This window comes from Musca domestica, unplaced genomic scaffold (assembly GCF_030504385.1).
Source record: "Musca domestica strain aabys unplaced genomic scaffold, Musca_domestica.polishedcontigs.V.1.1 11, whole genome shotgun sequence".
Classification (NCBI taxonomy): Eukaryota; Metazoa; Arthropoda; class Insecta; order Diptera; family Muscidae; genus Musca; species Musca domestica.
The window spans coordinates 5,461,933-5,487,999 of NW_026712133.1; the positions used below are offsets into that span (position 1 = coordinate 5,461,933).

Consider the following 26,067-nt stretch of genomic DNA (forward strand, 5'->3'; position numbering starts at 1 on the left):
GTTGCTTCATGGTGGATGTAATCCTTCCATTTATTTTTGTTGTCAAGGATTACCCCAAGTAATTCGAACTAATGGGAACTATTGATTGTTTTATTCTAGAAAACTTAAAAGAAATGTAATGTCTATGTGTTCCGGGTGAATAAACATAAATACGATTTCCAGATTAATGTTAAGCTCTTATGAAGTCATATGCTATCTTTAGAATCGTTTCGGCCCTTCTACACCGTGGTTTGGATTATATGAAGAATCTTTGACGCGTAAACACCTTGTCAAGTCAACACTATAGCGACTCAGGGAACGAGTGTTGACGGGGTTCTCCCAATGGAGTTGATTTCGTCAGATGATATTATAGAAAACACATCGAAAGTAAAGAAAAACACAGAAGGGTTTCGCTAATTGCGCGTATGTTTAGTTTGTTGTATTTAAGCTTACATAAGCGCGGATGTAATATTTTCCCAAAATCTTAACTTAATTGTCTCTTCTACTACAACAATGGCGAAGTAGTTTTGAGTTGTCATATTTTGATTGCTATTGCTTATAAAATTGAAGGCTGAATTTTATAACATCAATTTAGTCCTCCTTGTCTTGTCTGCACTAGAATTTCAGTCAAATCATTGACTTTGTTGGCTACGTTTTCCCTACCCCAAATTTGGCCTGGGATAAAAACGTCTTTAGTTTTATCTTCTGTTGTCGTTGAATATATTGAAATTGTATGCATTTCTAATTTCTCATCCTCTCTATTTTGTCTATGCCCCTCTTTTTTATAGATAACGCATAACTATAATGCATGTAGAAAAGTTGTTTGTAATTTCTGTCGAGCTGAATAAAGTGTTTTTTATATTGATCATAATATTTGAGTAGTGAAGTCGGAGACAAGTTTTGTAAATATAACTTATGATGTGGCCGGACTATTCTTCGTCTTTTATGATCAGTTCTCAGTCCTCAAATGTGTAATGCAAGGTATGTTGGCATGCCCAGTACTCTCAGCATTGCAGGTTTCTCTTCAGAAAACAGATACATTCGAGATGTGTCCTACCAATTTTATCTTTGTGTCCTTGAACACGCATTTTTCTCGATCAAGTTTCAATCTTTATTGTGGGTAATTTGCTGATGATATTCTTAGTTTGTTTCTCGAGTTGTTCGTTTGCTTCTCTATGCCTCAAAATAATATTCATTGATGCCTCTTGTTTAATTTAGAATTACATAAAATATTGATTTATAGTGACCCTAGATTTGGTTCTGAATTATTCGTTAAAATGTACGCGCTACGGTTTGTTGCAACCTTGTGCTAGCGACTTTGATATTTGAAGGAGTAATTAGTTGTCACTTGTTTTTCCGCCGCCTTTAGACATCAGTAGTATTTCGCTATAGTAGTAGTATTTCATTCGGACAAACATCACCCGCGATATCGTTTGCATAGAAATCACATATCGTTGTGCTTAAAGTAATATCGTTACCAAACTAAGAATATAGGGTAAGTGTACCAGTAGTCGGCACCTTTATGATTTTCGCGTTTTTAATCGCTCAGAATTCTGAATGGAAATTTTCAATTATTACAAAGTTAATTTATTCAGATTCGAAATTTTGTTTAGTTTTTGCAATAATAAATAAAGTTTTAATAACATTTTATTAAATTTCATAAATTTGTAGTTTTATTAAAACAATGCTTTTTTGCCAGTAGTCGGCACCACTTGCCAATTGTCGGTATGGCATGTTCCAACAGTCGGCATACCAATTTTGTTGTAAGCATAATTAATAATAATAATAAATTAATTCATTAAAATATAATATTTTTGTTTTGTTAAACTTATTCGACGTCTTTATTGTACTTTTCTTAAGAATATGGATTGTTGAGGACGTTCACAGACAAAAATGTAATTTTTATTAGAATAAATCATCTTTTCTTACCGAAATTGTACACAAAGATAGCTGACAATATGTTTGAAGTAAACAAAATACATTTAGTTATAATAGTTTCATTTATTTGGGCTTAAAAATAAAAAGTGCCGACTACTGGGACATGCCGAACTTAGGCACACTTACCCTATATTTCTTTATTTTACTAAGAAAACCCTCTTGTGTTTCAAGTATCTTTTTTCATTTACGTATAGTGCAGTGTTTCAAACTGATTCTTTTGTTGTTCGTTTTGTTTTTTTTATCAGCTCTTGTTGTTTATGCTTTGTTAGATCAGTGATCCAACTTAAAAACGAAGGAAGAATATTTTTGTTTACTCCTCTTTCTGCCGTGTCCGTTTAGGTTGAGTAGCTACACTACGTTGGTCGGTCACCTCTGTTTGTTACATTAGTTGGCATTGTGTGTAAAATTATAGTCATTATTAAAGTTAGAATAATATAAATACTATAGTGTATTTAATTGTTGTAGTTGTTTTTGATATTTTAAAAATTAATACACTCTATAGACCATTTATAGTCATTTTGGATAATTAAATAAATAAAAATAAAATTGTTATTTTATTTATTTTTCCCCAAATTTGTTCGGCGTTTCTTGCTATAATTATGGCCTGCGCTCCTCTACAGACTTTCACAAGAGCATCTGACGCTCTAATAGAATTTGGTACGCAATTTGGTGCAATAAAAAATGATGATTTAGATATCAGTATGCTAGAGGGAAGGAAGAACAAGCACTGAACGCAGATGTCGTGGATGTATCCATGTCGCAAAGATTTTGCCTCTTCGCATCATCTGCCAATAGTCTTTGCATAACTATTTCGAGAGATACGTCTTCTTCATTCACATTTTCCAATGCGGACACTACCAAGTCAAAAGCTTCTGGTAGCGTGAGCAATGACATCTCTTTCATCCACATTTGCTCCAGACGTTTTTATACCCTCCACCATACTATGGAGGTTATATCCATTTTGTCATTCCGTTTGTAACTCATCGAAATAATGATCTTACCACCAACAAAGTATATATATTCTTGATCAGCGTAAAATTCTAAGAGTATTTGGCCATGTCCGTCTGTCTGTTGTAATCACTCTATCTTTCGAACGAATTGGGTTGGAAGGCTAAAATTTTGCACACATGTCTATTTTGCAAGTAGTTAAGTTCGTAAATGGGCCATGTAGGTCCACGTTTTCATATAGCCCCATATAACGGTACCTCCCGATATTCGGTATTTTGAAGATTTTAGTGACATTATTCACCGGAATTGTTTAAGATTTGGTGTTTGAAGTTCGGAATGGATACTACAGCCTAAGGCAGAAAATTGTCTATGCAGGTCCACGTCTTCGTATAGCCCCATATAACGGTACCTCCCAATATTCGGTATTTTGATGATTTTAGCGCCATTATTCACCGTAGTAGTTTCAAATTACGTATTTAGAGAACTACAGTCCGTGAAAGAAAATTGCTTATGCAGGTCCAGATCTTCGTATAGGCCCCATATATCAGTACCTCCTTATATTCCGTTTTTGACGATTTTAGGTAAAATACTCACCGAAATTGTTTGAGATGTCGTATTCAAATTTCGTAATGGAGGCTACAGCCTGTGACAGAAAATTGTCTATGCAGGTCCAGGTCTTCGTATAGCTCCTATATAACGGTACCTCCCTATGTAAGTTATTTTGATGATTTTGTCTACATTATTCACCGTTTATTTTAAGTTTCGAATTTGAATCTGGTAATGGCTTGTGACAAACAATGCCTATGTAGGTGCACGTCGTACAGGCCCTATTTTTTTTTTAATGTTAACAGAATTTTTGGCGAATGTTATCTTTTTCGAAAATTTTCAAATTCGTTCGTAAAAAGTCAAATAATATTATTAGAACGTAAAAAGTCAAATAATATTACAATCTGGTGTAGAAATCTAACAAGAATTGGGCAAATAATAAACGGGAGGTGGGTTGTAAGGGGACCATGCCAAAACATGCATCGATCACATCTATTTTGTCACATTTTTTATTTTCCCATCAAGGTACCATAACCATAATATTATTATCCCATCAAGGTACCATAACCAAAGATTCATATTGTTATCTGCCCTGAAAGTATTTTTGGCCGCTGTTCCCATACAACCTCGACCACTGTGCATGCAGAATGAATCTAAAAAGAACAGTACATAGAGTAGAAGCAACTTAGTTTATGAATTCTGTGTTCTTAACAGTCGCACTGACACACCTTAGATCTGGAATCGTGACATACAAAAAACTCTTGACTGATATTAGTGAAATCAAAACATTTTGAAGTGTTTCATTTTCTTCCTTTTTTTCTTTTTTTTCACTTTCTTTTGTTCATTAAAATTTCGTATACATTTTTATATAAGGATGTAAATTCAGACCACAAATGCGATAATGTGAAATAAATGGATTATATTACGATTCAGTTCCTTTTTCAACCATATTCCTCTTCTACTCATTGGCAACATCTGCAGGCTTCAGTTGCTTCATGGTGGATGTAATCCTTCCATTTATTTTTGTTGTCAAGGATTACCCCAAGTAATTCGAACTAATGGGAACTATTGATTGTTTTATTCTAGAAAACTTAAAAGAAATGTAATGTCTATGTGTTCCGGGTGAATAAACATAAATACGATTTCCAGATTAATGTTAAGCTCTTATGCAGTCATATGCTATCTTTAGAATCGTTTCGGCCCTTCTGCACCGTGCGTTTGGATTATATGAAGAATCTTTGACGCGTAAACACCTTGTCAAGTCAACACTATAGCGACTCAGGGAACGAGTGTTGACGGGGTTCTCCCAATGGGGTTGATTTTGTCAGATGATATTATAGAAAACACATCGAAAGTAAAGAAAAACACAGAAGGGTTTCGCTAATTGCGCGTATGTTTAGTTTGTTGTATTTAAGCTTACAATTAAACGCGGATGTAATATTTTCCCAAAATCTTAACTTAATTGTCTCTTCTACTACAACAATGGCGAAGTAGTTTTGAGTTATCATATTTTGATTGCTATTGCTTGTTAAATTGAAGGCTGAATTTTATAACATCAATTTAGTCCTCCTTGTCTTGTCTGCACTAGAATTTCAGTCAAATCATTGACTTTGTTGGCTACGTTTTCCCTACCCCAAATTTAGCCTGGGATAAAAACGTCTTTAGTTTTATCTTCTGTTTTCTTTGAATATATTGAAATTGCATGCATTTCTAACTTTTCACCCTCTCTATTTTTTCTATGCCCCTCTTTTTTATAGATAACGCATAACTATAATGCAAGTAGAAAAGTTGTTTGTAATTTCTGTCGAGCTGAATAAAGTGTTTTTTATATTGATCATAATATTTGAGTAGTGAAGTCGGAGACAAGTTTTGTAAATATAACTTATGATGTGGCCGGACTATTCTTCGTCTTTTATGATCAGTTCTCAGTCCTCAAATGTGTAATGCAAGGTATGTTGGCATGCCCAGTACTCTCAGCATTGCAGGTTTCTCTTCAGAAAACAGATACATTCGAGATGTGTCCTACCAATTTTATCTTTGTGTCCTTGAACACGCATTTTTCTCGATCAAGTTTCAATCTTTATTGTGGGTAATTTGCTGATGATATTCTTAGTTTGTTTCTCGAGTTGTTCGTTTGCTTCTCTATGCCTCAAAATAATATTCATTGATGCCTCTTGTTTAATTTAGAATTACATAAAATATTGATTTATAGTGACCCTAGATTTGGTTCTGAATTATTCGTTAAAATGTACGCGCTACGGTTTGTTGCAACCTTGTGCTAGCGACTTTGATATTTGAAGGAGTAATTAGTTGTCACTTGTTTTTCCGCCGCCTTTAGACATCAGTAGTATTTCGCTATAGTAGTAGTATTTCATTCGGACAAACATCACCCGCGATATCGTTTGCATAGAAATCACATATCGTTGTGCTTAAAGTAATATCGTTACCAAACTAAGAATATAGGGTAAGTGTACCAGTAGTCGGCACCTTTATGATTTTCGCGTTTTTAATCGCTCAGAATTCTGAATGGAAATTTTCAATTATTACAAAGTTAATTTATTCAGATTCGAAATTTTGTTTAGTTTTTGCAATAATAAATAAAGTTTTAATAACATTTTATTAAATTTCATAAATTTGTAGTTTTATTAAAACAATGCTTTTTTGCCAGTAGTCGGCACCACTTGCCAATTGTCGGTATGGCATGTTCCAACAGTCGGCATACCAATTTTGTTGTAAGCATAATTAATAATAATAATAAATTAATTCATTAAAATATAATATTTTTGTTTTGTTAAACTTATTCGACGTCTTTATTGTACTTTTCTTAAGAATATGGATTGTTGAGGACGTTCACAGACAAAAATGTAATTTTTATTAGAATAAATCATCTTTTCTTACCGAAATTGTACACAAAGATAGCTGACAATATGTTTGAAGTAAACAAAATACATTTAGTTATAATAGTTTCATTTATTTGGGCTTAAAAATAAAAAGTGCCGACTACTGGGACATGCCGAACTTAGGCACACTTACCCTATATTTCTTTATTTTACTAAGAAAACCCTCTTGTGTTTCAAGTATCTTTTTTCATTTACGTATAGTGCAGTGTTTCAAACTGATTCTTTTGTTGTTCGTTTTGTTTTTTTTATCAGCTCTTGTTGTTTATGCTTTGTTAGATCAGTGATCCAACTTAAAAACGAAGGAAGAATATTTTTGTTTACTCCTCTTTCTGCCGTGTCCGTTTAGGTTGAGTAGCTACACTACGTTGGTCGGTCACCTCTGTTTGTTACATTAGTTGGCATTGTGTGTAAAATTATAGTCATTATTAAAGTTAGAATAATATAAATACTATAGTGTATTTAATTGTTGTTGTTGTTTTTGATCTTTTAAAAATTAATACACCCTATAGACCGTCATTTTGGATAATTAAATAAATATAAATAAAATTGTTATTTTATTTATTTTTCCCCAAATTTGTTCGGCGTTTCTTGCTATAATTATGGCCTGCGCTCCTCTACAGACTTTCATAAGAGCATCTGACGCTCTAATAGAATTTGGTACGCAATTTGGTGCAATAAAAAATGATGATTTAGATATCAGTATGCTAGAGGGAAGGAAGAACAAGCACTGAACGCAGATGTCGTGAATGTATCCATGTCGCAAAGATTTTGCCTCTTCGCATCATCTGCCAATAGTCTTTGCATAACTATTTCGAGAGATACGTCTTCTTCATTCACATTTTCCAATGCGGACACTACCAAGTCAAAAGCTTCTGGTAGCGTGAACAATGACATCTCTTTCATCCACATTTGCTCCAGACGTTTTTATACCCTCCACCATACTATGGAGGTTATATATATTTTGTCATTCCGTTTGTAACTCATCGAAATAATGATCTTACCACCAACAAAGTACATATATTCTTGATCAGCGTAAAATTCTAAGAGTATTTGGCCATGTCCGTCTGTCTGTTGTAATCACTCTATCTTTCGAACGAATTGGGTTGGAAGGCTAAAATTTTGCACACACGTCTATTTTGCAAGTAGTTAAGTTCGTAAATGGGCCTTGTAGGTCCACGTTTTCATATAGCCCCATATAACGGTACCTCCCGATATTCGGTATTTTGATGATTTTAGCGACATTATTCACCAGAATTGTTTCAAAGTTGGAATTTAAAGTTGTTGATGAGTACTACCATCTGTGACAGAAAATTGCCCATGCAGATCCACGACTTCGTATAGCCCCATATAACGGTACTTCCCGATATTCGGTATTTTGATGATTTTAGTGACATTATTCACCGGAATTGTTTAAGATTTGGTGTTTGAAGTTCGCAATGGATACTACAGCCTGAGACAGAAAATTGTCTGTGCAAGTTTACGTCTTCGTATAGTCCCCATATAACGGTACCTCACAATATTCGGTATTTTGATGATTTTAGCGACGTTATTCACCGGAATTGTTTCAAATTTGGTGTTTGAAGTTCGAAATGGATACTGCAGCCTAACGCAGAAAATTGTCTATGCAGGTCCACGCCTTCGTATAGCCCCCATATAACGGTACCTCCCAATATTCGGTATTTTGATGATTTTAGCGTCATTATTCACCGTAGTAGTTTCAAATTACGTATTTAGAGTTCGAAATGGGAACTACAGTCCGTGAAAGAAAATTGCTTATGCAGGTCCAGGTCTTCGTATAGGCCCCATATATCAGTACCTCCTTATATTCGGTATTTTGACGATTTTAGGTAAAATACTCACCGAAATTGTTTGAGATGTAGTATTTAAAGTTCGTAATGGAAGCTATACCCTGTGACAGAAAATTGTCTATGCAGGTCCAAGTCTTCGTATAGCTCCTATATAACGGTACCTCCCTACGTACGGTATTTTGATGATTTTGTATACATTATTCACCGTTTATTCTAAGTTTCGAATTTGAATCTGGTAATGGCTTGTGACAAGCAATGCCTATGTAGGTGCACGTCGTACAGGCCCTATTTTTTTTTTAATGTTAACAGAATTTTTGGCGAATGTTATCTTTTTCGAAAATTTTCAAATTCGTTCTTAATGGTGGAGGGTATTCAAAGTTCGGCCCGGCTGAACTTACTGCTTTTTTACTTGTTAATTTTCTTAAAAGCTCATCAAACAATAGAAACTATTTTCGCAAATCATCACCAGCCTTCAGCCTTCGCAGAACCGCTAATTTTTTACTTACCAATGTAACCGACTTCTTAGCAAATGTACTTTGTAGAGCAGACCACATCTCCTTCGTTGTTTTCTTGTCGTAAAAACATTCCAAATAATCATCTGCTATTAGGCTGATGATTGTTGTCTTAGCCTTTCTATCCTTTTTAGAGAATGTTTCAGCTAAGCTTTGTTTGGCTGGTCGAGTTTCTTGTCGTGAACACATTCCAAATAATTATCTGCTATTAGGCTGATGATTGTTGTCTTAGCCTTTCTAGCCGATTTAGAGAATGTTTCAGCTAAGCTTTGTTTGGCTGGTGGAGTTTTTTTCTATGGTATCCAGCAAAACCAACGAATCCAGATACATCCGCACTCGAAAACTGCAGTTCTCAAAATTAGTTCTACGAAATTGCAAGATTCCGTGGGTTGACTCTTGCTTGATGTCGCCCATAACCTCTTATAATATTCTTGCAGAGATTAAACGCGGTGGTTATTTATTTTTTGTAAAAATGGAATGTACACAAAGTAGAATCAAATGAAAAATGCAAACGTATGTAATTGAAACAATATTAAAATTACTGAGTTATTTAAAAAGAATTGAAATATTCGGAGTATCACAAGAAAATGAATAAAGTCTTATATATCAGGAACAACGCAAAAGTAAAATTTAACAATGCTACTTCAAAAACAATCCTTATTTCCTCTAGTGTTCCTCAGGGCACTCATCTTGGGCCTATTATTTTTTATCCTTTTTATTAATGATCTACCAACAACTATAGAGTACTCAAGTGTATTAATGTACGCCGAGGGCATGAAAATTGTTCTTTCCTCCAAAGTTCGAATTGAACAAAAGTTACGTCAGTCTTACAGCCTGTTCCACGATCTCGAAAGAAAATTTGTGCGAACGAAGGCTACTCACTCACTTTCGCATAAGAATGCGTTCCACTAACTTTCGTTCTTTCTTTCGCATAGCCTTACGTGATTCAGTGTTGCTAAATATTTTTTGGCAAAATTAATCGCGAAATAAGGCAAAAAAAGCGCCAAATGTCTAATTTAAACGCGAAAAAGCAGCAGTGGCTCTGTCTCAACTGACAGTTCAGTTGTAAACAAACAAATTGTAAATAAACAAACAAAATAAAATTTGTAGTGATTGTGTTCAGATTATTTGTGTCTTAAAAAAGAAAAAAATGAATATTTCTGTAGCCCTATTTTTTATGGATGATGAGGAGGAGGTTCAAAATGTGCAACGGAGGCATTTAAGAGATGCTTCGAATTTATTTGAAGTACCTAACAACCAGTAAGTATGATTGTATTTTTACATTTTTGAAATAATAAAAAATGATTTTTTCCAGCTTTGTGGTCAATTTTCGTGTGTCGAAGGAAGTTTTTCGGGCTCTTTTGGATATGATGGAAGAGAAGTGGGTGCCCGGTTGCAGAACTACCCAAATCCGCCCCGATTTAAAACTTGGCACATTCTTGCGGTTTTTGGCGACAGGAAGCTACCAACAGAATTTAGGGAACGAAGCCTTGACTTCAACAGCGAAGTCGACAGTGAGCAGAACCATTGCGGAATGTCTGCAGATTTTTGAGGACCACATTTGCGGCCAATGGATAAAAAAGCCGACACTCACAGAGGAACGCAACACAATGGAGGCTTTCTATGAAAGAACAATGTTCCCTGGAATTGTTGGATGCGTTGATGGCACGCATATCCGCATCAAGTCACCAGGGGACGAATTGAAAGCCCTTTACTATAATAGAAAGGGTTATTATAGTATAAATGCAATGGTGGTAAGTAAATACATTTATCGTAAAGCGATTTTAAAATTATTGTGTTTTTTCGAATTAGATATGTGACCATAAAATGCTAATAACATTTGTCGACGCTAGACATCCCGGAAGCAACCATGATGCATTTGTATGGGAAATGAGTGATCCAGACAAATGTATGCAAAGGGAGTTTGACAATGGAAAACGAAACTTTTGGATTCTCGGTGAGTAATTTGTATACATCTTATATCATAATACATCAATTACATTTGTGTTTTCTTTTTTATAGGGGATGGAGGATACAAATTGAAGCCCTTTCTCATGACGCCTTACCGCAGCCCTAGAGATGCCGCCGAGAAAAAATTCAATAAGAGACATGCAAGTGCGCGTAACGTCATTGAAAGGTGCTTTGGGGTCCTAAAAAACAGATTCCGATGTATCATCGGATCTCGGGGCCTTCATTATGACGCTGCAAAGGTAGTGCAAATTATAAATGCATGTTGTGCGCTGCACAACATGTGCATACACTACCAATCTGAAGAGCCGCCAGGTGATGTTATTGATGATGACCTGGAAGACGAAGTGGATGACAATAATGATCTTGAAAGCAGAGCTGACGCAATAAGGAGAAAAATTGCAATAAATTTATAAAATTAAAGAATTTTTTTATTAAAATAAAATTAAATAAATTAAATTAAAAAATTAGTTTAAATTATTATAAAAGGACTATAGTGAATTGTTTTGTGAATTGTTTTGCAAAAAAGTTGATAGAATTGATTCTATTGATTTAAGCATTTTTGTTTGGGCCTCGGCACAATCTGCCATTCTGTGTTTGTTGTGTATGTGCTGACTGTGTCTGTTGTTTTGCAGTTTGTGTGTAGAGATGGGGTAAGATTTTTTGTCTTTTGGCTGGTGGTTGGTATTGTTGAGTTGTGATGGTACAGGTTTGTGCGTTTATTTGTTGTTGTTGGGTATGTGATTCTGGGGAGCTGAACTGCCTGGTAGGTGTTACCACTGCTACGGTCTTGGAAGGTCTTGATGGTGTTGTATCCAATGCCTCGAAGCAGTAATCTATTTCGTCCGCGTAGCCAAAAGTTTTACCACTTGGTGCTGCGGACTTCGACAAGAAGAGTGTCCGGTCAATTGCTGTTTCCAGCTCCGTTAGGCACTCAAACCGGTATAAACCTCCACCTGTACCTTGCAGCCCTTTTTTATTTTCCGCAATTTTCTTTTTGGTGCGGGACTTTAGATCGGCCCACGTCTGCAAATAGTAATGCCGGTCAGACAAATAGATCGTAAGCAAGTGCGCGTAACGTCATTGAAAGGTGCTTTGGGGTCCTAAAAAACAGATTCCGATGTATCATCGGATCTCGGGGCCTTCATTATGACGCTGCAAAGGTAGTGCAAATTATAAATGCATGTTGTGCGCTGCACAACATGTGCATACACTACCAATCTGAAGAGCCGCCAGGTGATGTTATTGATGATGACCTGGAAGACGAAGTGGATGACAATAATGATCTTGAAAGCAGAGCTGACGCAATAAGGAGAAAAATTGCAATAAATTTATAAAATTAAAGAATTTTTTTATTAAAATAAAATTAAATAAATTAAATTAAAAAATTAGTTTAAATTATTATAAAAGGACTATAGTGAATTGTTTTGTGAATTGTTTTGCAAAAAAGTTGATAGAATTGATTCTATTGATTTAAGCATTTTTGTTTGGGCCTCGGCACAATCTGCCATTCTGTGTTTGTTGTGTATGTGCTGACTGTGTCTGTTGTTTTGCAGTTTGTGTGTAGAGATGGGGTAAGATTTTTTGTCTTTTGGCTGGTGGTTGGTATTGTTGAGTTGTGATGGTACAGGTTTGTGCGTTTATTTGTTGTTGTTGGGTATGTGATTCTGGGGAGCTGAACTGCCTGGTAGGTGTTACCACTGCTACGGTCTTGGAAGGTCTTGATGGTGTTGTATCCAATGCCTCGAAGCAGTAATCTATTTCGTCCGCGTAGCCAAAAGTTTTACCACTTGGTGCTGCGGACTTCGACAAGAAGAGTGTCCGGTCAATTGCTGTTTCCAGCTCCGTTAGGCACTCAAACCGGTATAAACCACCACCTGTACCTTGCAGCCCTTTTTTATTTTCCGCAATTTTCTTTTTGGTGCGGGACTTTAGATCGGCCCACGTCTGCAAATAGTAATGCCGGTCAGACAAATAGATCGTAAGCCGAGTTTTCTGACTTACCTTTTTCCACTCTGCAATTGTGCGGGAAGGAGGACCCATGGTATTTAATTTAAAAACTAACTTCTTCCAATGGTCTTCCAGGGATTGCCTGCTGCTTCCAAAAATTGGCACTCCTCTGGCGAACTCGGGATTCTCCTCCATATACTCAACTAGTGCCCGCAGCTGTGTAGTTGATGATTTTTTCGTGCTGGAATTGAGAAAATAAAAAAAATTATTTATTGTTCACATATTAAATTGGATTTATTATTTTTACTTACATTTTTGTTTCCATTTTCAATTAAGCAATGTTTATGTTAAAACAGATTTTCCTTAATTGTTATCGTACGACAGCAAACACACAAGTGACTGATTTTGACATTTGTGTTCGCATGCGTACGAAAGAAAAAAGATAGTGGAACGCAAAATTACACTGAAACGCTTACGTTTTCTTTCGCATTGATTTTCGTGCAAATTTTCGTTCTGATGGATTTTAGTGGAACGGAAATCAGCTGTTTGTCGTGTAAAAGTTGTGCGAACGTGTTCTTTCGATATCGTGGAACAGGCTGTTAGTTTAATTATTTATACACAAAGTGCAATGTAAATCTGATAGAACTATACATATGCAATGCAAACATATCTCATTTTCTTTTTTTCATTACAATCTTTTGACGGAGCAAGGAGTTTTCAGACACCCTAGCCACAAAACAGCTATATATTTTTATACACTCCACCATTCTATGTAAGATATATTTGCTTTGTCTTTAGACACTACAGAGTATACATATTCTGGATAAGCGTAAAATTCTAAGACGACCTAACCATGTCAGTCCGTTGTAATCACCCTATCTTTCGAACAGGTCCACGTCTTCGTATAGCCCCCATATAAAGGTACCTCCCGATGATCAATATTTTAATGATTTTAGCGACATTATTCACTGAAACTGTTTTCAAACTCGTAATGGGTACTACAGCCTATGACAAAAATTTCGTAAGCAGGCTCATGTCTTCGTATAGTCCCCACATAACGGTTTTCAGTAAAGTGATAGTTTTCGTTTCTTTTTTTGAAAATTTGCAAGTTCCTTCTAAATGGTGGAGGATGTTAAAAGTTCGGCTCCGCCGAACTTAGATGCTTTTTTACTTGTTTCTCTTCGGAGTTTACTCGCATATGGCTCTATTATCTGGAACCCCTGTTATGCAATACACTCTATTTTAATTGAATCAATTCAAAAACAATTTCCAATTTTCGGTTTGCATAGTCATTGGTGGAATCATGAAACATTAACCTCTTATGAAACCAGACTTAACGTCTTAAAACTTCCTTAATTAACAAGTCGCCGAACAATGCTTTGAATAAACTTTCTACAAAACGTCATACAGGGTAAAATAGATGCCCGTGAAGATAAATTTTAAAATATAAATGCAATGTGTTGGTGCGCAAGGGGTTAATTGAAAAATATATTTTTTTAATATTAATGATTTTTACCATTTTTTTTTTTTTTTGGATAAATCAACGTATTTTTAAATTAATTTAAATTAAATTAATTAATTAAATTAATTTAACAGGAAAATGACACAATTTCCCGACGAGGACGAATAACCAGAGTGGTGTTGGCGGTAGGAAAACTGCATGGAAAATGCTGAATTGCACAAAAACTATGCTAGCTGCGTCATTGAGGCGGGTCTTAAATGAAAGGTCTCGAGGAGTACTTTCATTTAAGACCCGCCTCAATGACGCAGCTAGCATAGTTTTTGTGCAATTCAGCATTTTCCATGCAGTTTCCCTACCGAAACCGCCACTTTGGTTAGAAAATCGAAAAAATTCGATTATCTGAAATCAGTTGGGAATATAAGGCATATATAGCCAGAAAGTACTCCTCGAGACCTTTCATTTAAGACCCGCCTCAATGACGCAGCTAGCATAGTTTTTGTGCAATTCAGCATTTTCCATGCAGTTTCCCTACCGAAACCGCCACTTTGGTTAGAAAATCGAAAAAATTCGATTATCTGAAATCAGTTGGGAATATAAGGCATATATAGCCAGAAAGTACTCCTCGAGACCTTTCATTTAAGACCCGCCTCAATGACGCAGCTAGCATAGTTTTTGTGCAATTCAGCATTTTCCATGCAGTTTCCCTACCGAAACCGCCACTTTGGTTAGAAAATCGAAAAAATTCGATTATCTGAAATCAGTTGGGAATATAAGGCATATATAGCCAGAAAGTACTCCTCGAGACCTTTCATTTAAGACCCGCCTCAATGACGCAGCTAGCATAGTTTTTGTGCAATTCAGCATTTTCCATGCAGTTTCCCTACCGAAACCGCCACTTTGGTTAGAAAATCGAAAAAATTCGATTATCTGAAATCAGTTGGGAATATAAGGCATATATAGCCAGAAAGTACTCCTCGAGACCTTTCATTTAAGACCCGCCTCAATGACGCAGCTAGCATAGTTTTTGTGCAATTCAGCATTTTCCATGCAGTTTCCCTACCGAAACCGCCACTTTGGTTAGAAAATCGAAAAAATTCGATTATCTGAAATCAGTTGGGAATATAAGGCATATATAGCCAGAAAGTACTCCTCGAGACCTTTCATTTAAGACCCGCCTCAATGACGCAGCTAGCATAGTTTTTGTGCAATTCACCATTTTCCATGCAGTTTCCCTACCGAAACCGCCACTTTGGTTAGAAAATCGAAAAAATTCGATTATCTGAAATCAGTTGGGAATATAAGGCATATATAGCCAGAAAGTACTCCTCGAGACCTTTCATTTAAGACCCGCCTCAATGACGCAGCTAGCATAGTTTTTGTGCAATTCAGCATTTTCCATGCAGTTTTCCTACCGCCAACACCACTCTGGTTATTCGTCCTCGTCGGGAAATTGTGTCATTTTCCTGTTAAATTAATTTAATTAATTAATTTAATTTAAATTAATTTAAAAATACGTTGATTTATCCAAAAAAAAAAAAATGGTAAAAATCATTAATATTAAAAAAATATATTTTTCAATTAACCCCTTGCGCACCAACACATTGCATTTATATTTTAAAATTTATCTTCACGGGCATGTAACATAGTTTCTGATTTAATGGTGAGCTGAATGAGCAGGTTCGGACAGACCTGATCCAGGTCCATATATATATATATATATATATATATACATATATATATATATATATATATATATATATATATATATATATATATATATATATATATATATTATATTTATATATACATATATATATATATATATATATATATATATATATATATACAGAAGCTAATACGATACATTCCCCAATCCCTCTGGTACATTCCCACAAGGAGTCAACATTTTGAATTTAAATAAAACATTTCGATATTCCATAGAACTAATATTCATATGTTATATGTGGGCACAATACATCTAGTGCATCTACAAAAAAAATAAAGTTAACAATTATTTGCATAAAATGTAAAATATGTGCTCGATAGATATCTGTTGATTAAAAAAATTTCGTTAAAATATTAAAAGTGTATCTGAGCGAATATAGAAGAAATCTCTCTTTGAAAATATGAAATTATTTGCTCTTGAACAAAGTAAATTTTATTTTTTTTCAAAATTTTAACCAACAAAACATATTTAATCATTTAACCTGAAATTCTGGCGGCAGCAAATGATTATCTCGTAATCCTTGGAAGTGATGCGAAACTCCATAAAAATTTGGAAAGAACATTCTGGATACCCTTAAAAATAATTAATATCTCTAAAAGTAACACAAATTTAGTATGGGTACCTTAGAACACATTAATTATATCGTCGCCTTAAAACGGCAAAAAGTCTCGGCAGCTTAATCCAGTGTTTTCTAATTGAAACTTCAATGCATTATTATGCTCTCATACGAGATACAATAGACCGATACAAACGCAGCGAAGAACCTTGTAGGCAATTGCGGAATGGTATTCGAAAGCAGCGAAATTGGATAATATCAATTTTAACACACAAGCTAATTGTCTCACAAAGCTTTTAATTTGTAAACAACACTGTGAAGTTCGAATGGTCGTAATATGATACGCGATGTACGACTATGTGGTTCAACCACAACAAGAGAATTATCGAGATCGCTCAATATAAAATCACAATGAAAAAAGGAATATGTCAAATTTCTCACATACATTGAGTTGTGGCATTGATCCGTCAAATATTTGCCAAGTTTCAGAACGAATTTTCCAAGTTACAACGACCATAATCTCACCATGTGATAATATGTAAGATTTGGCGTTTTCTCTGAATGTTCCGAGATTTCCACAAAAAATTTCAATTGGAAATGCCGACGAAGCATTTTTAAAGCTTCAAGCGCTGAAATGATTTGTGTTGTATATTTCAATCTTAGTAATGTAGCATGGGTCCCAGGAGAAAATATTGTAGATTATTTACTAAACTGTCATCTTTTTGGGAAATCATTCTCGATCAATGTCTTCATCAAATAAAATCTGCCTATAATGTAAAGGATGTTGGATTTAATTTTTCTTTTACCGTAACTTCTTCGGTGTGTAAAAGTCCTCTTTTTCTGTCAGCCACAGAATATGTTTAATGTTGTAAATATTGTACTCAGTAATATTCAAACATTACATAGTTCATTTTAAAACAAATCGTGTAACCTATACTTTGGTAAAGTTGATCTGCTGCGTTCTACATTATCCAATATAAATTGGGCTCTTGAAGAAAACATTGATGTTCATGCAGTTATAAAATAGTTAACAATGCATTGCAGAAATTTTTTAGTCAATAACAGATATCTACCGAACTCTTATTTCCAACTTTATGCAAATAATTATTTTTTTTTTTTTTTTTTGTGAATGCACCAGACATATCACATATGAACTTTCGTTCTATGGATTATTGAAATAGTGAGATACACGATGTTTATTATACCCTCCACCTTGGTCATAATGTTTTCCAGTTCGTGTGGCGATACATTGTATGTATAGGTCCACGCTATATGTATATATACCTTTCTCATTTTACTTACGTTCCGCGGAATCCAAACCTAAAAACCAAACTACAATTAAAGAGCTACCGTTTTTACTTCTGTTTTCAATAACATCAGGAAAGCAACTAATAATATGTGGTAATTTAAAATCGTTCCATAGTTACATGATTAATTTGACAGAGAGTCGTCGGTAAGCTGTTCCTACATAGTGCATATTTACATTAAAAAGTAAATATAAAACGAAGGAGCGTGTTTGCAAAAAAATGAAAAATTCCAACAAGATCACAAAAAATTACATTAAACAAGCCACAATTCAACAAAAACTTGTGTTCATCAGTAAATCTTTGAATTTTTGTAGTGGTAGAAATAATAAACTAACTAATAAACTACTAAAAAATAGTAAGCTCTCCTCCAAAAAGATGAAAGTCCAAAAAAGAATATTAATTTTCAATTTGTCAAAAATATTGAAAAATCAAATCCATACATTCAAGAAAAAATATTTTATTCAATTGTGTTCGGTGCAAGAGTGTTTACTGCATAAAAAAGTAAAGATCAATTATTTATTATTTTAATTTTGGCACTGTCATCATTCAACAGAGTGTTCGTATTTATCACCGAAATATAAGAAACCCAACAGAAATAATTTCTACTAACAATTGGTCTGTCCAGAACTGCAAGAATACAAAAGTTTTTACTACGATAACCGATTTTCACTTTAGCATATCGAAGAAAGTTGCAAAACTAATAAAAACGTACTGAAACAGAGTAACAAACACCACTCTCATCCCAATAACCGTATATACACGCAGCGTATACGATTTAAAACACGCTTAGCCAATGGAAAGAATACGACTGAAAGATGAAACAAAGTAATAACAACAACACTTTATATGGTACCGCTACACAACCAAGCAAAAATGTTGGTTCATTGTTGAAAGTGTGTATAGTCTACTTAGCAATACAAAAGGCAAAATACAAAACTCTGATAAACACAATGTGGTATACCAAATACAATGTGTTGCCAATCCTATCACGAAAAATAAATTAACAAGTAAAAAAGTTGTAAGTTCGGCCGGGCCTAACTTTAAATACCCTCCACAATTTGGTCCAAATTTGGCAATTTTCCATCCACCGTTATATGGGGGCTATACGAAGATGTGGACCTGCACAGACAATTTTCTGGCATGGGCTGAAGTATCCATTACGAACTTCACATCGAAATTTGAAACAATCCCATTAAATAATGTCGCTAAAATCATCAAAATACCGAATATCGGGGGGTACCGTTATATGGGGGCTATATGAAGACGTGAACCAACATGGCTCACTTTTTAACTTAGGATGTAGTATTCATTACGAACTTCAAAGACCAAATTTGGAACGATTCCGGTAAACAATGTGGCTAAAATCATCAAAAATCCGAATATCGGGGGTACCGTTATATGGGGACTACACGAAGACGTGGACCTGCACAGATAATTTTCTGGTTTAGGCTGTAGTATCCATTACGAACTTCAAATGCCAAATTTGAAACAATTCCAGTGAATGATGTTGCTAAAATCATCAAAATACCGAATATCGGGAGGTACCGTTATATGGGGGCTATATGATACCTTGGACCTACATGACCCATTTACGAAATTACCCTACCTACTGGCAAAATATACATGTGTGCAAAATTTAAGCCTTCTATCTCAAATTGTTCGAAAGATAGCGTGGTTACAATAGACAGACAGACGGACATTGCTAAATCGCCTTAGAATTTTACGCTGATCAATAATATATACTTTGTTGGGTCTGACATGAGTATTTCGAGGAGTTACAAACGGAATGACAAAATTAATATACCCTCCATAGTATGGTGGAGGGTATAAAAACAGCGCTTGCGGAACGCTGTATATCAGGCAACCATCAGCTGTATATAAGCAACCATCAGCCAAACCTTGAACAAGTAAAAATACCACAAACGGAAAACCATTACCACAGAAGACTCGCATTAAAAATGCTACACATTAACAATCTACAACCAACTGAGGGAATAAATTTTAAGAGCGACACAGACAACACAGCTTATTGCTATAGGCATTTGATACAAAAGAAGAGATCGTGCAATATGTAAACAAAATCAGTGCTATATTAACAGCCGACGATGATAGTGAATCCTATCGTAGTTATAAAGTTATCATTTTATAAGTAAGCGAATTTTGTGTCATAAGAACATTGTGTTTGTTTAACATTTAGAATATTATATTATCTTGTTGATCCCCTCATGATGCAATTTATGCAATTGCGAAATATCGGAGATCTAACATGAAATAAAATAAACCAGTAAAGAAAGTCTTAAAGTCGGGCTAATTTAGTAGAGCTCCACATAACAATTAAAAGTTTTTATGGGAGAATTTCAAAGGACTAGATACGCCGAAGCATTTGTATCTTTTAAAATCGGACTTCTATTGCCTGTCTTGTCTTGATAAAATTTGGCAAAGATATTTCTGAGCTGTGTTTCATATATTTCCCTGAATATCGTTGTTACGGAATGCATATTACGGCTATGGGTAACAAATATAACAAATCGGATGAACAATATATATGGGGGCTATAGCTATATCTCAACCGTTTTGACATAGTAGCTTCTAGACTCAATTCGGTCGTAAATGCCAAATTTCATCCCATTTGGGCAAATATGAGACGTTTGGTGCACAATAAAAGGTAAATCGGACGAAGTTATATATGGGAGCTATATTCAAATCCGATCCGATCTCAATAAAATTTTGCAAATATATTTCTGAGCTGTATTTGATATATTTCCCCAAATATTGTTGTTACAGAGTGCATATTACGGCTGCGGAGGACTAAAATAACAAATCGAATGAACAATATATATTGGAGCTATAGCTATATCTGAACGATCAAATTTGGCACACTTATTTTCAGGCCTAGTTTGGTTGTATGTGCAAAATTCCATACTATTCGGGCTGATATTACATGTTCGGCGCACAATTAAAAGCAACTCGGACGAAGATATATATGGGAGCAATATCTAAACTTTTACCGATTATCTCCAATTTCAATAGGGTTCGTCCTTCGGTCAACAAATGATTTGTACAAAATTTCATCTGGATCGGGTAATAAATGCGAACTGTACTTTGTCCACAAAAATACATACATAAATCGACTCAGAATGTGATTCTATGCAGATCATCAAAAGGAACTATGGGTCTATCTCGTTTCCTTTTGCCTGTTACAAACAAATGCACAAAGACATAATACCCTGACCACCTTGTGGTCAAAAAACTCGTCTTATGAAATATATTGGAAAATAGGTCGAAAAAACTAACTAACCAACAACAAAATCACAGTTTCCACTATATAAACTAATAACAGACGGCGAAGCGCTGTACAAACATGGAATGGCAAAGAGCAACATGAAATGATGAGGACAAAGTTTACAACAATGATAGACACATATGAATAAGATGAAAGAGATAAATTTATCAACAGCACAGTGGGCCGCACCAAAACTTTTTTGAAACAAAATAAAAATATATTAATTTTAAATGCTGACAAAGGAAATGTTACGGTTGCAATGGACATTAATGACTGCAAACAGAGGATGAAAAATATTATTTTAGATATGATGACATATCATTGGATCAATAAAGGTCCAACAACAGGTTTGATAAAAAAGGATAATGAACTGGTGGAGGAGCTATATAAAAACAACATTATTACGACAATTGAAAGGGAAAAACTCAAAAGTGACGTGGCTACAGCTCCAAGATTGTATGGACTATCGAAAATCCACAAGGAGGATTATCCGTTACACACGATATGCTCTTCAATAAAAATATTAAAAAATTCTCAAATTATGGCGTACAAAAACAAAGTTAAAAATTTGACGATTAAGGAAAATTACAGAAAGGTTTCATTTGACGTAGTGTCACTCTTCCCGAGTATACCGATAGATCTTGCTATTCAAATAATCGACGAAAGGGGAAAGGGGGAAGAACTGAAAAAATACAGAAATATGACTAAGGGGCTATTTTTCAGTATTTCAAAAAAAAAAATTTAAACAATAATTTTCCAATAAGAATAATAAACAGATTAATAGACCGACGGAACAAGCTAATTGTCTAACAAAGCTTTTAATTTGTAAACACCACTTTGAAGTTCGAATGGTCGTAATATGATACGCAATATACGACTATTTGGTTCAACCACAGCAAGAGAATTATCGCAATCGCTCAATATAAAATAACAATGAAAAAAGGAATATGTCAAATTTCTAACATACATTGAGTTGTGGCATTGATCCGTCAAATATTTGCCAAGTTTCAGAAAGAATTTTCCAAGTTACAACGACCATAATCAATAATCATAATCACCATGTGATAATATGTAAGATTTGGCGTTTTCTCTAATTGTTCCGAGATTTCCACCAAAAAATTTCAATTGGAAATGCCGACGAAGCATTTTTAAAGCTTCAAGCGCTGAAATGATTTGTGTTGTATATTTCAATCTTAGTAATCTAACATGGGTCCCAGGAGAAAATATTGTAGATTATTTACAAAACTGTCATCTTTTTGGGAAATCATTATCGATCAATGTCTTCATCAAATAAAAGCTGCCTATAATTTTAAGGCAATATATTGGATTTAATTTTTCTTCTACCGTAACTTTTCAGTGTGTAAAAGTCCTCTTTTTCTGTCAGCCACAGAATATGTTTCATCCTGCTCTTGTTGCAAACATTGAACTCAGTATTATTTATACATTACATAGTTCATTTAAAAATAAATCGTGTAACCTGTACTTTGGTAAGGTTAACGTTGATCTTCTACGTTCCACATTATCCAATATAAATTGGGCTTTTGAAGAAAACATTGTTGTTTATGCAGTTATAAAGTAGTTAACAATGCAGTGCAGAAATTTTTTAGTCAATAACAGATATCTACTGAACACTTATTGCCAACTTTATGCAAATAGTTGCTAATTAATTACAATTAACCAGCTACCATTTTTACATGGTACATTCACTTCTGTTTTCAATAACACCAGCAAAGAAATTAATAATATGTGGTAATTTTAAATCTTTCTATAGTTATATGATTAATTTACCTTAGTAGTTTCACACGAACGTGTAATGTTTACAGTGTTGAGCACGAACACTCAACCGATAACAAGCAGGTATCACCAAAACAGACTTAAGTAATCTATCGCCTATTCGTTGAAATTTGACATTGACATATCAATGTTGCAATAAGAAGTAGTGAACAGATTTCAACGAATGTACAATACAACACGTGTTGCACCAAACTGCGCCACGATTCCATTTCAAATAAATGGAGACAATTCTTACTTAAACATTAGCCGGCCACCTTACACCATCCTGGGATGGTGTAACAATATAAATTAATTCGATAAATAGTATTAAGTGGTGGTACAGTGCAACATGTGAGCAGTTTCGAAAGTAAACGATAAACAAATTGTGACAAATTTAAAGTCACCAAGAACCCACAGTTATGGATTCGGACTTGTGCAAAAAGTTCAAAACAAAACCCACAGTTATGGGCTATTTTCACTATTTTACAATAAGGACATCCGCAGTTACGGATTTTAGTTCCACAAAATCCGCAGTTACGGATTTGAAACGAAAAACGAGTACATTTGTGGCCACTTTACAATACGAGATATCAATTTCGAAAAAAATATGTTTATTAATGACTACGAAAAGCTTTATGTAGTTTCAAGAGAGCGATTTTATCGATGCGGAATTGGTCCAGTTACAATCCAACCAAATATGATATTTTGAGCAAGAAGAGAACCAGACGAAAAGCGAGAGCTGTGGTCTTTAATAATTCTAGGGTACAATTCTGCTCCTATCAAAATATCTATTGGAATTGATTTGAACTATTTTGAAACTGCTAATACGACATTAGATAGTCGATTTCTGAGGTCGAACATGGCCGCAAGCGAGGTTAGATTTCATGAAATCGAATTCAGAACGACCGCTGAAGTTTTCAGGGACAATGAATGGTCCAGGCTACTTCTGATTTCAATATTACAAACATTCATTGATGCAGGCTCAAGTGAACAATTAACACCCGAAATGGTGGATTTGGACGAACAAATTGGAAGCTTAAGTTTCTTTTGAAGTCGCTCTGTGACGAAAGAGGCCGGATCTATCAACGCCCTAGCAGAATACGAACCACCTCGATGAACAACTTTCACCATGGTAGTACCCAAAAGAACCGATTGATTCTTCGCAGCATGAAATGCCTGTCGAACTACATCTCCAGCCGATGTGGAGGAACGAGATGCTTTTGAATCGAGAGATTTACTAGTGTTTGGGGAACAATTCGAGGGACAAAAAGGTGGAGCCGAAACTAACAAACGCGAACTTGGAGCTGTTGCTATTGGACTCGGAATATTTGTTGTTGAACCATCTCTATGAAGTAAAGTACGATGACTTAGATTACAAACCAAACACCGACGACGGCTAGTACAATTTTTGATTTCATGGTTCAACCTCCCTTATGTCGTGAAGAGTACGAATTCTCCCCATGATTTGATGGTTCAACCTCCCTTATGTCGTGAAGAGTACGAATTCTCTCCGTCAGAAAACTATCCAAGTCCTCCCACAAAGAAATCGGAGTTTTATTTTTGACACTTTGCTCTCATAGTGTCAGTGTGACTTTAGGCAAACGTTGGAGACAAACGAAAACGATAATTGGATCCCAATGATCCGTAGGAATGTCATGTATGGACATCGCCAAAAGACATCCATTAATGCCGCGTTGAATTATTTTTAAACCAGAGCTACTTTCTTTTTCAAGAACAGGAGGCGCGAAAAGAGATTTCAAATAACTATGGACGAGTAACCGAGGGTTATCATATTCGTCCTTTAAGGCATTCCACGCTAGGCAGAAACTGAGATTGGTCCGAGGGAATCTAGAGACGATTTCTCGACCTTCTCCGCTGGTTTTGCGCACTAAATAACAAAGGCGCTCAATATCGCGCAAACGCGAGTTACTTATATAGACCGCGCTAAATAAATATCTAAACGTGGGCCAATTTTGAAAATTACCATCGAAAACATCTATATCACAGGGAGGCAAAGCTAGTTTGTGAACACTGTCTACTAGAGGAGGAGTAGTTTCCCATACATTTTCTAAACTAGAGCTACGAGCCTCTAATTCGAACAAGTCAAGATCTTCAAGTTTTAATTTCTTAGCGTATCCTATGACTTTATTAAGAATTTTCCATTTACAATTAAAAACAACTAGCGGATTTTGTGACATGATTCAAAGCAAAAGAACGAAATTAAACTTTAAAAATATATTTCTACCAATATTGTAGAAATACAACTTCACCAAAATTCAGCGAAATCCAATGAAAAATTTAAAGCAATTGAAAATATTACAAAATATTTTTTTGTTTTATCCAAAAAATTCCTAAGATCGAAAATTACCACGTAGAAAACTCAAAATATCGACCAAGATATTCAGTTTTAAAATAAAAATTGATTAAACACCAAGAAAATTGTCTGTGTTCAATTAACTAACACAATAGTTTAAATGTGCCGAATATAGGGTGCACCTTACTAAAATTGCCCAAAAAATATTTATGCTATTCATGCAGACACTTGATAATTATATTCACAAAAAAAATTAACTTTGTATCAAACGTGTTACTTAACGACAATCGACCGACCCGAGTGGTGTAGCGTACACGTAACAAAGAAGAACAACCAATCAAAGTATGTATGTTTTTTACTGACGGTCAAGCGACGGCTGCCAGTAATAAGAGTATGTATGTATACAGCGTGTGTGTATGATCGAACGACAAACACCGAGAAAGCAATTAAATGTAAATATGTCAATAGCATAAATATGTGCAAATAATTATGTATGATTATTGAGCACCGAACAATGCAATTTGTACTAAAAGAATTGATGCTATATTTGTTGTTAGTTTTTATTTTATTTATCTCATACGAACATGAGATTACAACACAAATGTGACAAAACACTTGCACTGTTCGTTGTTGTTGTCCACGACAATTGGACTTTGACCACAAACGAAAAAGGGAACTCCGCGGCGCGTTGTAAAGTGGCCGTTTTGTTATTGTAATATTTTTGTTTGTTATTTGCGAGCTCATAACAATATAAATGCACTGCACCTACCTTTTGTGAAGAAATGAATATGATGATGGTATTGATGATGATGATTGCGAAAATGATGTTGATTCTGGAATTTCTTTCACACGAACATTGAAGGCAAAAACCAAAGACATCAATTAAAATGGACTGTATTTGTTGGTGGCTCGTTTATCGATCGCGGTTCGAATGGACCAAACGTTAATGCGCCGAAATTGCGCTCCGATAAAGCGGGAGAGAAAAATAAATAGAAATAAAAGACGATCGTTTTAGTTTCTTATTCAAATAAATAAATGTGTTCTTTATTGATATTCAAATCAATAGGTAACCAAATTTACCTTAGTAGTTACAAACG

The 26,067-nt window shown here is 34.9% G+C and overlaps 3 protein-coding genes across 6 annotated transcripts in view; 2 read left to right on the forward strand and 1 right to left on the reverse strand.

Annotated features, from left to right (window-relative positions):
* LOC101888976 (ionotropic receptor 75a) overlaps window positions 1–26,067 on the forward strand; it is an 814,889-nt gene that overhangs the window by 297,196 nt on the left and 491,626 nt on the right. The window lies entirely within an intron of this gene.
* Window positions 6,918–11,066, forward strand: LOC109614243 (putative nuclease HARBI1). The gene is made up of 4 exons (XM_059130230.1): window positions 6,918–9,891; window positions 9,947–10,385; window positions 10,444–10,588; window positions 10,654–11,066. The coding sequence occupies exons 1-4, from the start codon at window positions 9,782–9,784 to the stop codon at window positions 11,013–11,015; spliced, it is 1,056 nt and encodes a 351-aa protein (XP_058986213.1). The 5' UTR covers window positions 6,918–9,781; the 3' UTR covers window positions 11,016–11,066.
* Window positions 11,009–13,178, reverse strand: LOC101896668 (uncharacterized). The gene is made up of 3 exons (XM_059130248.1): window positions 12,861–13,178; window positions 12,604–12,790; window positions 11,009–12,546 (listed from the first exon to the last, which is right to left on the reverse strand). The coding sequence occupies exons 1-3, from the start codon at window positions 12,872–12,874 to the stop codon at window positions 12,073–12,075; spliced, it is 675 nt and encodes a 224-aa protein (XP_058986231.1). The 5' UTR covers window positions 12,875–13,178; the 3' UTR covers window positions 11,009–12,072.

What these genes read in the sequence shown, in the direction of transcription:
- LOC101896668 (XM_059130248.1), bottom strand. An exon ending in CAATTGCAGAGTGGAAAAAG is followed by an intron (nt 12,547 to 12,603) that starts GTAAGTCAGAAA and finishes TACTATTTGCAG; the next exon opens with ACGTGGGCCGATCTAAAGTC.
- LOC109614243 (XM_059130230.1), top strand. Translation starts at nt 9,782, where the DNA reads ATGAATATTTCTGTAGCCCTATTTTTTATGGATGATGAGGAGGAGGTT. An exon ending in TTTGAAGTACCTAACAACCA is followed by an intron (nt 9,892 to 9,946) that starts GTAAGTATGATT and finishes GATTTTTTCCAG; the next exon opens with CTTTGTGGTCAATTTTCGTG. An exon ending in ATAGTATAAATGCAATGGTG is followed by an intron (nt 10,386 to 10,443) that starts GTAAGTAAATAC and finishes TTTTCGAATTAG; the next exon opens with ATATGTGACCATAAAATGCT.